This window comes from Echinops telfairi, unplaced genomic scaffold (genome assembly GCF_000313985.2).
Source record: "Echinops telfairi isolate 266 unplaced genomic scaffold, ASM31398v2 ScPeMD7_2010;HRSCAF=2546, whole genome shotgun sequence".
NCBI classification, from domain to species: Eukaryota; Metazoa; Chordata; class Mammalia; order Afrosoricida; family Tenrecidae; genus Echinops; species Echinops telfairi.
The window spans coordinates 6,909,835-6,922,729 of record NW_022105908.1 but is presented as its reverse complement, the minus strand read 5'-3'; the positions used below and the strand labels follow the sequence as shown (position 1 = coordinate 6,922,729).

The window sequence follows — 12,895 nt, the reverse complement described above, 5'->3', positions numbered from 1 at the left end:
AAGTTAAAAAAATTTAACTCGAATTATACCCTCTTCAGGGCTTCTTCTCCCCTCTGACCTCCGAGTGCTCGTGGTTTTCACAACCACGTGGGTTATAATCATTCAAAAGCTGAGATTTTTTAAAAAACTCTCCTTGTGTCTTCTCTCTCCCTCCTGATGTTCCCTCGTAATGCTCATCAGTTAATATTTACTATGAATTGATTCACCTCAGAAACAAAATCAAAGTGCCAAGAGGTTTAATGTTAAAAATATTTATTTCTAAAAGATCACACAAAAGTTGAGAAGAGACAGAGGGTGTCAACTAGGCTACATCAAAATTTGGGCGAAGGAAGGACAGAGCTGCCTAAAGGAACTGGGAGTCAGAGCAAACGGCAGAGATGGAGCCAGTCTCGGTCAGCCACTTTCACGAGCACCTCTGCAGTGCAGCAGGGCGGCGGAGTTGCCAGCCCCAAGCACTCCTCCTTTTCGGGAAGTGAGACTCAGAAAGCTGTTCACTCTTTAGACATGTTCTTGATGGTTTTGTGCTCCTTCACGGCTTTCTCCCAGTCACTGCCATTGAACTCCTCGATGACCATGCTCCGCACAGTGCCCTCGTCCAGGCAATGTGGAGCGATTCCTAGAGAGAGGAGGCCCAAGTGTGAGTGAGACCATCAGCTCTGGGAGCTTGCAGACAAGCTGTCAACTACAGTCGCCCTTCAACTACATCTCAGGATACGCCATAGCTTACAACTTAAGCTTGCTGGCTTCCTGTCATCTATCAGAGAAAGACCAGACTTCGTGCGCCAAGGATGGCCAAGGCGGGGCAAGCTGCGATGGAGCAGTAGGGAGTAGTAGGCGTACAACATCAGGTTCAAGGCAAGTGCAATCTGACTGGCAGTCTGAAGAATTCACAGGCTGTGAGTTAGATAAATAACAATTTCTATGTTTACATAGATAACTTTCTGAGAATCAAACACCTCCCTCCTTATTTTGTACAGGATTTGATTGTTTTTCATAGCCTTTTCCTGGACCACGAGGTAGGCAGATGACGAAACACAAGCAGCGAAAGAAATGGGGCAGCGAAGGGCAGAGGTGACGGCACACCCTCCCCACCAGTCGACCTGCGGGGACCACAGCCCTGAAGGCGCAGGGGACAGGCTTCCTCAGAACAGCTTCAGCCCCTGGTTCCACTCAGTTCACAGAGAAATTCTGAACAGCTGTCTAAGCATTGTTTGTGTTTTATTTTTTCAAATGCAGGCTTATAACGTAGCATTGTTCTCTACACTTTTTTTAAGAAATCTTTTTATTGGGGGCTCGTACAGCTCTTATCACAATCCATACATCCATCATGTTAAGCACATGTGTACATACGTTGCCATCATCATTCTCAAAACATTTCCTTTCTAATTGAGCCCTTGGTATCAGCTCCTCATTTTTCCCCTCCCTCCCCCACTCTCCCGCATAAACCCTTGGTAATTTTCCCCCCATTTGCCATATCTCTTCAACTGTATTGAAAACCAGAATCATCAAAAAGGAAAAGTCCCCAGGAAGTGAGCAACTTCACAGTGAAGTCATGTTAGGAGCACATCCAAATTCTCGCCTTTGTTCCCCTGACCTCAGGTCTACGGCTCTCTGTGATGGTATGTCTCTTTTATTATTTTTTTAAATCATTTTATTGGGGGCTCGTACAACTCTTATCACACACAATTCACTTATCCATCCATCGTGTCAAACGCATTTGTACATTTGCTGCCATCATCATTCTCAAACATTTGTTTTCTACTTGAGCCCTTGGTGTCAGCTCCTCATTTTTTCCCCTCCCGCTCCGCTCCCTCCTCCCTCAGGAACCCTTGATAATTTATAAATTAGTATTGTTTTGTCATATCTTACACTGTCTGACGTCTCCCTTCACCTGGTTTTCTGTTGTCCATCCCCCAGGGAGGAGGTTATATGTAGATCCTTGTAATCGGCTCCCCCATTCCACCCCACTCTCCCTCCACCCTCCTGGAATCACCACTCTCACCACTGGTCCTGAAGGGATCATTCGCCCTAGATTCCCTGTGTTTCCTGCTCTTATCTGTACCAGTGTACATCCTCTGGTCTAGCCAGATTTGTAAGGTAGAATTGGAAGCCTAGATAATTTATAAATTATTTTTTTCATGTCTTATACTGACCGCTGTCTCCCTTCACCCACTTTTCTGTTGTCCGTCCCTCTGGAAGGGGGTTATATGTCGATCATTGTGATCGGTTCCCCCTTACTCCCCACCCCCCCTTCCCTTACCCTCCTAGTATCGCTACTCTCATAATTAATCCTGAGAGGTTTATCTGTCTTGAATTCCTTGCATTGAGAGCTCTTATCTGTACCAGTGTACAGGCTCTGGTCTAGCCGGATTTTTAAGGTAGAATTGGGGTCATGATAGTGGGGGCTGGGCGGGAAACATTAAAGAACTAGAGCAGGGGTCCTCAAACTTTTTAAACAGGGCCAGTTCACTGTCCCTCAGACCGTTGGAGGGCCAGACTATAGTTAAAAAAAACAACTATGAATAAATTCCTATGTACAGTGCACATATCTTAATTTGAAGCAAAAAACAAAACAGGGCAAAAACACCCGGCGAGCCAGATACATGTCCTCAGCAGGCTGCATGTGGCCCGCAGGCTGTAGTTTGAAGACCCCTGAACTAGAGGAATGTTATGTTTCATCAGTGCTATACTGCACCCTGACTGGCTCGTCTCTTCCTTGTGACCCTTCTTGTAAGGGGCTCTCCAATTGTCTATAGATGGGCTTTGGGTCTCCACTCTGTGCTCCCCCTCCTTCACATTCATATGATTTTTTGTTCTGGGTCTTTGATGCCTGCTATCTGATCCCATCGACACCTCATGATCACACTATCACCCACAGCCACATGTGGCTCCCGTAACACCAACAAGAATCAGGACCGGCTGTTCTGCAACATAGGCTTCACCAAAGAGCCAAGTTTGACCAGAGCCCCTCTTCTATTCCGCCAGCTGCGGAGTCCTGTTCCTCTCAACGTGGGAACCCACAGCATGCATGTGGAACGTCCAGCTAAGCAGTAGGCTTGCCACCCGTCTGTCCTCGTCCTGCCAACCAGCATCTTTCACCCAGAGCAGTAGCAGAGCTGCTCTGTGCCCCACGCGAAGACTTACCATAGCCTCCAGGGTTGGAGCGGGGAGTGTAGAAACTCTGGACACCGCATCTCTTACAGAAGGTGTGCTGGGCTTTGTGCGTATTGAACGTGTATGTGGTCATGCTCTCGGTTCCCTACATGAAAACAGACAAATGCACTTTTTACTAAGAGTCTTACGATGGCTTAACGTGGCAGAGTCATCCTCCTTTGAGTACGGTTACACTGTCTAGAGAAAAGTCATTCTTACCGGGAACACCTCATGACTTCCCTGAGATCAACTATAACAGAACAACTTTCCTTGACCCATGGCAAGACAGCACACACTCTTGGGGTCAGGCAGTGAAAATGGATGCCTCCCGGGGCCTAAATGGAATACAGCCCACCCTAGGTGCTGGCTCTCCATGTCTCCAAATGTCACTGTCCAAGGCCTGGTAGGTCCAAGTTACCAGTCTTCTGGTTAGCAATTGATCACTTCATCACTGGGCCACCAGGGTTCCTATGAGAATTTGTTAGAAACGCACATTCTTGGACCCCCAATTAAGACCTGTGGAACCAGGAGTGAGACCGAGTGATCTGTGGTGGGAGTGACCACACTAATGTTTGAGAACTACTGTTCTCTAAGACCTGTTCCAATGATCTATTTTTTTTCCATCTCCATGACTACCATCCTAATCCAAGCTCCCATCATCCAGTCCCTAGTCTATCATGACAACCTTCTAACAGCCTGTCTCCAGTTCCCTCCCGACAATCTCTACACAGTAGTCTAAGTCAAAGTTGAATCGGGTCTTGTTCCCACCCTGCTTACGAACCTCTATAGAATGAAGCTGATTTTCTGATCTGGTCTTGCCTACCTTAGTCTACTCTCACCCACTCCCAACAAAACAAAACACTGCCTTTGAGTTGATTCCAACTCATAAGGACCCTACAGGACAGAGTAAAACTGCCCCATAGTTTTTCTGAGGCTGTAAAGCTTTAGGAAGCAGACGACCTCATCCTTCAAACCACTCACCTCTGGGTTAGCAGCCTAACATGTAACCTACTACGCTACCAGGCCTTCCTCACCCACCCACAAGGGCCAGTTTTAGCTCCTCAAACATTCTAAGCTCATGCTGCTTGCGTCCGTTACACTGGCCCTCACCAGCACACGCCCTTTGTCTGAAGCCTGTCCATATCGACAGTCTTCATCATTCAGATCGGAACACCACACAGACCTTCGCTGGCCAATCTGAAGTAGCCAGCCAGCTAGTTTTTTTAATCACACAGCCATTATTTGGATTCTCTATACAGTACCTAGACTCTTGGGTTTTTTTCCTTCTTATTTAGGTAACTATTATCCCCCTCAGAAGCATGTACGTGCCAGGAGCACAATAACCGGGCCAGTCATGTTGGCTGCTGTACTTCAGCACCTGGAACAGTGACGGCCAGACAGCTGCCAGTTGCTGTCCAGTAGACTGACACATGACAACTTCAGTGTGTCAGCAGAACTCTGCTCCAAAGGGTATCTATCTGGTGGCTGATTTTTGAGAAGTGGATCAGCACGGCTTTCTTTCGAGGGGCCTCCGATTGGACTCGAAGCCTCCAGACATTCAGTTAAAAGCCAAAAGCGTCAACTGTTCACACCACCAAAGAAACAAACTCACTGCCATCAAGTCAATGCTGCCTCAGAGCGACCCTACTGGGCAGGAGGGAACTTCCCCTGTGGGTTTCTGAGACTGTAACTCTTGGCTACAGTAGAGAGCGTTCTCTTTCTCCCATGGAGCAGCTGGTGGTTTCAAACTGCAGACCTTCAAGTTAGCAGCCCAACACATAACCATTATGCCTTATGCCACCAGGCTCCTCATGTCACCCAGGGGCCCACAATTACTTCCTGAACAAGTAAAAGTTTTGAGCTTAATTTTTAAAGAGCAAACAGAAAATTGCCTCTTCAATGTTCTGGGGCTGAGAAAGAGAATGCTCTAGAACACCAGAAATGTGTGCTGATAGGCCCAGGAGAAGGGGTGGGGAGGAGAAATGCAACATCAGTTTGGAGACCAAAGACTGTGCTGTGATGTTTTCATGAACAATCTTTCATGAGTACGTAGGAGCAAAGCTGAACTGGGACCACAGCCTCCAACAGGCAGGACAGCATACTGCCCTCCTCTGTGTGTACAAGAAAGAAATGCTGCCCACTTTCCCTAACTCCCTCACCAGGCACCCCACACCACACAACTGACATGTCCCAAAAATCAAGGTGCAGACAAAGAGGAGGTAAATTAACTGAACATGTGGGATTAGCTCAGAAATACCAGGACTCACACAGGCATCATTTTGTTAGTCCTTCCTTGCAGACTCTCACTTGGGTGCCCACTCAGTACTCAGTACCAAGCCTGACAATTCCGGGAGCTGGGTCGAACATCGAAATGTGACGCTTCCCTTGGAGGCACTCACAATCTCGTAGAAGAGACAGACCAAATGACTGCTGGAGGGATATAGTTCTGTCAGGCTGCAAGGCAGGGATGGGAACAAAGGATGGCATTCAAGCCTCACCCTGACACACATCAGCAATGGCATTTACCAAAGTCTTTTTTTTTTAAGTATGTATTCTTTGATCCAAAGATTTTATTTCTAAGAGAAATGACTCTAAAGAAATAATTTCTCAATTACCGAAGATATTCAATACAGTGTTATATATAACTGGAAAAAAATTGGACTCTACCTAGATGTCCTAAAATAGGAATGTGCTATGGTACATTCGTATAACAAAATATGCTGCAGCTACAATCACCCAAAGCAGCAGCGATGCTGGGAACCGATCACAAGGATCTACATAAAACCCCCTCCCAGGGGGACAGAAAACAGAAAAGTGGGTGAAGGAAAACATCGGTCAGTTAAGACATGAAAAAATAATAATAATGTATACATTATCAAGGGTTCATATGGGAGGAAAGGTGGAGGGGGGAGGGGAAAAAATAAGGAGCTGATACCAAGGGCCCAAGTAGAAAGAAAATGTTTTGAAATTGATGACTGGAACAAATGTACAAATGTGCTTGATCTATGGATGGTGATAAGAGCTGTATGAGCCCCTAAGAAAATGATTAAAAAAGCAGCAACAATGCATTGGACTTGTGGTGCTGCAGAGGAGTACTGAAATTACCATGGACTGCTAAAAGGACAAGACGATCCGTCTTGGAAGAAGTACAGCCAAAGTGCTTTCTAGAGGAAACGATGGCAAGACTTCATCTTACATACTTTGGACACGTTGTCAGGAGATACTAGTCCCCAGAGAAGGACTCATGCTTGGTGAAGTGGAAGGGCGGCGAAAGAGAGGAAGGCCGTCAACAAGATGGACTGACCCAGTGCGGAACAATAGGCTCAGGCACAGTGAACGAATGTGAGGGCGGAGCAGGACCGGGCAGGGTTTCGTTCTGCTGTGCTTTGGGTCACGATGGGGCTGGGCCTGGAACCAATTCAAGGGTACCTAACAACGACATTCCTCACTTATCAACAGGGTTAGGTTCCAAAGACCAGGTTGTAATTAGCAAACAAACAAATCAACATTGTGGGGAAATTGAGGATGATCACAAAAGCTCACAAAATAGAGGATAGTTACATCAACCGCCAAATTACATGTCACACTACGGAGAATAAAGGTCCAGCCTAGCTGACACAAAACCTTAGCCATTCAAGGGGGGTGTAGAGTTCCTGGTGGAGTTGGAGCAGCCATAACCTGGTCGAGAGGAACTACTGAGAGGCAAATGAAGGGTGAGCATGACAGTGGCACAAGAGGAAGGTAAAAGGAAATAAAGACCCAGAAAGCAAAACCATTTATAGAGGTATAAACATAGACGTGTACATATGTAAATATATTAAAGCATAAAAATAGGGGTATTGGACTATGTACATATATTTATATGGCAATACACTGAGGTAATGGACAGACTCTATGGCTTCACGTAAGTCTTCCCTCAACAAATAGAACACTTTGTTCTAATAATGTGCACTGGGCAATGCTCACTGCCCCGACACGATCACTGAAGACAAACTGGGGACATAAGCACATGTGGGGAAGAAAGCAGATGGTCCCCAGCTATGAAAAGATATTGTGTCTGGGGTCTTAAAAGCTTGAAGCCAAACAAGTAGCCATCTAACAGGTTAACAACAAAGCCCACACGGAAGAAGCACACCAGCCTATGTGATCATGAATGCTGATGGGAACAGGCATCAGAAGTTCAAAAATAAACAATCTCATCGAGGTGATGGAGAAGGGTCAAAGTAGAGACCCAGAGCCCATCTGTGGTTTATTGGGCATTCCCACGCAGAGGGGCTGCACAGAAGGGAAAATACATTCAGGGGTCAGTTTATCACCAATGAAACACACAACACTCCTCTAGCTCTTTAATCCTTCCTCCCCCCACGATTATGATCTCAGTCCTACTTCACAAATCCCACTAGCCCAGTGTACATAAAGTGGCACGGACAAGAGTTTTCAATATATGGAACCCAGGATAGACAACTCTCCTCAGAAACTGTAATGGAAGTAGTGATTCCAGGAGGGTAGGAGAAGGGAAGGAAGAGAAAGGCGGAAGAGATAGCAATGATGGCAGAATAATCCTCCTCAAGGGGATAAATGCCAGAATAGCAGGTGTAAGAATGGGCGGTGTAAGATATCAAAGGGCTCAAGAAGAAAGATAATATTTAGAAATGTCGATGTCAAGAATTGTACATGTCTGCTTGATATAATGGATGTATGATTGTTATAAAACATGTAAGAGCCCCCCAATAAAATGATTTACTAAATTAAAAAAAAAAACCTTAGCTATTGTAGCCAGTTTTATTCTCACCTCACACCCTCACAACCGCTGCATGTCATTAATGTATATAATCGTTGGACAGATTTTTACTGATGTCATAAATGTGAGAGTCAGATAATGAGATCACTGATAAGTGAGGCATGCAGAAACAGAAATGATGATACAAGATGTAAACTGACTGAGAGGGAAGGAAACTGGGTGGCTGAAGGAGTAGAATGACTTCACTATATATTTATCAGCTAGAAATTTATCCCCAAAACAATAAAATTAAAGTTTAAAAATATTTAAATGCTTTTTCATTGAGAAATGATGAAAGTAGGTTATAAAAATAGGAAAAATGGTAAACTCTTACTTTAATAAAAATGTATTAGATGGTTAAATGTATTCATCTGTGTAGAAAATAATCTATACATCCACATACCAAAATATTAACAGTAGTTACCTTTGGTTGATAACATTTGGGTGATTTTATTCTCTTTTAAAATGTTTTGATAATATCAAACATGCATCCAATCCTGTCCCCACCCTGTACTGAGAGCAGCAATCCAGGGCCCACGGAGCCTCACACTTAGGTGCCTGCACACTTTAACCCGGAAACACTAACCTTCAGGAGCTTGAAGCGAGAAGCTGGGACAATGAAATGTCTATTCTGCTTCTTCTTGCAAATGCTGCAGCTACAAAGAGACAGAGAATTCCAGATCGTGAATGATAGCCATTTGCATTGCCTTGTGCCCAAGGGACCCAGCCCTGAAGCCCTTTCAGCACCCGCCAGGGAAGAGGGAACTTTGGTAGGTGAACCGGTGCCTGAAGCCCCTCTACTCCCTTGAGTGCAGACGAGCCCATGGCTCTCCAGGCCAGCTGTTGAGGCTGCTGAAAACCAGGAAAAAGGGGCAGCAACATTGAACCCAACCCGAGATGCTCCAAAAACAAATTTCAGTCACTGCTCCTCTCATGCCTCTTAGATCCAAACCCAAACCAAACTCACTGCCACTGAATTCAGTGTGGCTCACAGCGACCCTGAAGGGCAATGGAGGACGGCCCCTGGGAGTTTCTGAGGCTGTTTAACTCTTTATGAGGATAGAAAGCCGTGTCTTTCTCCCTTGGAGTGGCAGGTGGTTTCAAACGGCTGGTCTTACAGTTAGCAGCCCTACACATAACCACTAGACCACGAGGGCTCCCGCATGCCTTTTAGATATCCACACCAAAAATGAACAGAGAAATCTAAACTTCTCTCTTCATCTCTAGAAAGCCTACCCCCAAGCAGAACAGGTTCTCGAAATCACAGCCAAGTTCCTCTTTTCAAGGAACCCTGGTGACGCAGTGAGTTAAGTATCAGGCTGTTAACAAAGGCTGGTGGTTCAAATCTCCCAGGCGCTCCATGAAAGAAAGGTGAAGCGGTCTGTTTCCGGAAGGAGTTACAGCCTTGGAAGCATGAGGGAACCGACTGACTGTCCTAACGAACGGGTCACATGAGTCAGAGTCAACCTGCAATGGGTTTGGTTTGGGGGAAGGGGTTCCTCTTTTCAAATTCTATTTCAGAGTCTTTTAACAAATTATTCCAAGATGCTTTTTCCCCCAAACTAGAATCTGTTGTCACTTCTCCATTTGAATCATTTCATGGTGTTTATTCATTATTCCTATATAATTCAGACTGGCTATGGTGGAACAATTAATTCTACGCCAACTCCTGTTTCAGAAGTCAGGACCTGTTGCCTTTGTTCTACGGCAATGACGGGAAGGTAGCAAGAGGCAAGCCCTCCACAGATGGGTGCAATACCATCTGCCTGATCTTGAAGAACAAAGGAGAGGGCTGAGAGCACGGGCAACACAGAGGCGGGGTGCATGCTACCTTCTCCCACTCTGAGCTCCTGTCCAGTTCTCAGCCAGACCTCCCCATCCGCCCAGCAGCAGCCTCAGCCCAAGCCTGGAGGCCGCGATTGTGTCAGCTGGAGCAGTGCTGGGGCTTGCTCCCTCCCTGCCAGCTCTCTCACTCACATGTACACGAGCACATGTACACAAGCACATGCACAGCAGGCTCCGTTATTGGAGTGCTCTCCCCGCCCCCACTTTTTTCGAAAAAGAAAGAACAATGAACCCTTATGTACCCATGACCGGGCTTCAGCAATTATTAACTCAAGGCCAAAGTTGTTTTGGCTATGCTATCGTAACACGGCTGGTTATTTTGAAGCATTCCGTTTTAACTCAAAATCCAAGTTGGCAGGAGAAAATACTCACTTGCAGTCAAAGATGTGCAGGTCGGCCGAGGCCCAGACCTCAAAGCGCACTGCTCCACAGTGGCAACCGCCGGCGTGCTTCACCAGGCCCTGGTACTCACTGCAGGAGACACAACCCACAAAGACACGCGTGCTGAGAAGTCTGGCAGGGGCCTTTGTTTCACAGCTCAAGTTCTCGCTGTTCTCGCGTACCGCTGTTGGAAGAAGCAAGCTACGAGAAGCTTTTTAAAAAAAATAAATACATGACAACCAGATGCATTTCTGCTTTTACGGAAGGACTGCTAATTTTCAAAAAGAAAAGATTCAATGCCTTCCTCTGTGAGCTCTTGCCTTTCCACTTTTAAAATTTTCTTAAGTCACAAAATAAAGCATTGCAAACATCTGGCAAATGTGCTGGTGAGGGAGGACGTGTCCTAATCCCACTACCCAAACACTGTCTAATGAGTGAGAATGTCTATGAGGCAGGCAATACACACCAGCCCTGCTCTTACCAACCTTGAATAGCCACCAAACAAATTTCCCAGATGATAACTAATTGTGGCTGTGGTAGGCCTGGTAAAACTGCTATGAAAAGGTAAGACAGAGTACCTGGCTGAGTCTGGTGGTTTAGGAAAAAATCTTCAGAGAAAGGAACCAGGGTTCTTATGATTTTACTGCATTACTCTCTAGCATATTTTCATATACATGACATTTAATCATAACTGGAAGTCTACCTTAGGAGCTCAAGGTGAGCATTCAAACCCAGCACCTTATCCATCCATGGGAGAAGGATGAGGCTGTTTGCTTCTGTAAGATATACAAAGCCTTGGAAACCCTGTATCCTGGTTGACTATATTGGAGTCCTGGATATCTTGGGCTGCTGACTACAAATTCAGTAGTTCAAATTCACCAGCCACACCAAGGGAGAAAGATGAGGTTTTCTGTAGCCTCCGAAACCCATTGGAGCACTTCTCCTCTGTGCTATAGGGTACCTATGAGTCAGAATCACTCTCAACTTGATGGCAGTGAATTTTGGAACTGACTTGATGGTAGCAGGTTGTTTTGTTTGGGGTTTCAATGAACTGTACACTGCACACATACAATAATAATTTTTTAAACCCTTTATGTATACCAACCAAACTGCCATTGAGTCATTCATGACTCGCAGTGACCCTATAGAACAGATAACTGCCCCTTTGGGTTACTGAGGCTGTAAAGATTTCTAGGAGCACAAAGCCTCTTCCTTCTTCCAAAGAACGCCTACTGGGTTCAAAGTGCTAACCTTGCCAAAGGCAGCCCGACAAGATATGGTGCGATATGTTTTATGTATACGTTCATTTAGTGGATTATGACTTAAAAAATGAGTGCATATTCATGCCAATATGACAAGTGAGAAATACCTCATCTTGTTATGTCAACATCTTAAAATCTCATGTTAGGACCCTGGATTGATTTGAAAGTAATTTTTACCTTAAACTTGAGTTTTACACTTCTGAGGATCTTTCTGTTCCCTCTATCTAGCAGGTGTCTGATGAATCTAAAATGATCGGCCTAAATTCCAATATGATAAAAGCAAAAAGTCAAGCACACAGGAAAACCAAATGTTTCTATCTCCGAGAAGACTCATCCCAATTTAAGAGATTTTCTTCTGGACAAGGGCAATGAAACATTTTTGTTCAAAAGTAAAGATGTCCATTCTCAGGTTGTTCTGCAATTGTGAGAGGTTCCCCCCACCTATGTTTTGACTGTTCTTTTCAATACATAAAATAATGGACATTTAGATATATTATTAAGGTGTCTGTGTGTGACACAATTAATCTACAGGGCAGGGACCCAAATGCTGTCACATTTAGTGGGGGGGGGGCCGCCTTTGCCCGAGTCAAGAGCTAATTCAGAAGAATATCGTGGACACCTTCTAAAACTCAGTAGACTTCTAAGCAGCTGGAGGATCTTCAGAAGCAGAACTAGTGGAGCCTGAGACCCTGGACCAGCACCTGTAAAACACTGGGGAACCCACCCGCTCTTCTACATCCAAAGCAGATCTACCTCGTTCTCTCCCAGAGCAATAAACCTCGCCCCAACCCCTGCTCCCTCTTCAGGGAAAAATAAAGGGGTCTCTCCTTTCCAAGGGTTCAAAACCATTATAGCCTCTCTCTCTACGTAGGTCCTACCTTTCCTATTTGCTCCACCCCGGAAAAACAAACGAAAACAAAAAAGCTTGTGCTGATATCAAAAAGGAGATAAAGCGTATTTATTGATCTTCGTTTCCCGCCGGGGGAAGGCCTAGCACCCAGCACCCTTTGTGCTGCACGCCGAGAGGCACTGTCTGCAGCGCGACGGGCCTCCCCACACGGCTCTTTTGTGTCCCGGGCCGCCCGCGCCCGCTGCCAGCTCCCCTCAGCCCGCTCCGGGGCAGCGGCCCCCAGTCTTTAGGATGAACCCCACTTTCGACGCGACGCGCACGTCCCCCGCGCAGCCGTTGGAATTGCGAACGGACCCCGGGCGCGGGCGGGGGGATGCGCTCCAGCCGGCGGGGAACAGAACTTGGGGGGAACCCGCGGGCCAGGAGACCCGCCGCGGCCGGGGTCCCCCGCACTCACAAGGTGTCCAGCAGCAGCTTGGCGGCGCCCTCACAGGTGAGGCGCTGCCGCTTCTGGAACGTCTCCCAGCGCTCCCTCTGGTCGCCCAGGTCCAGCGCGGCCGCCGGGGTCGCCGGGGGCGGCGGAGGGGGGGGCGGCGGCGAGAGCAAGGCCGGCTCCGGCGGCGG

The 12,895-nt window shown here is 46.5% G+C and overlaps 1 protein-coding gene across 1 annotated transcript; it reads right to left on the bottom strand.

Annotated features, from left to right (window-relative positions):
• Nucleotides 1-235: 235 nt before the first annotated feature.
• CENPV (centromere protein V) lies at nt 236-12,895 on the bottom strand (the record flags this gene model as incomplete). Its single annotated transcript, XM_013006301.2, has 5 exons — nt 236-616; nt 3,145-3,259; nt 8,520-8,589; nt 10,151-10,249; nt 12,729-12,895. Coding segments are annotated over 5 exons (576 nt in total), but the record flags the coding sequence as incomplete, so codon positions are not given.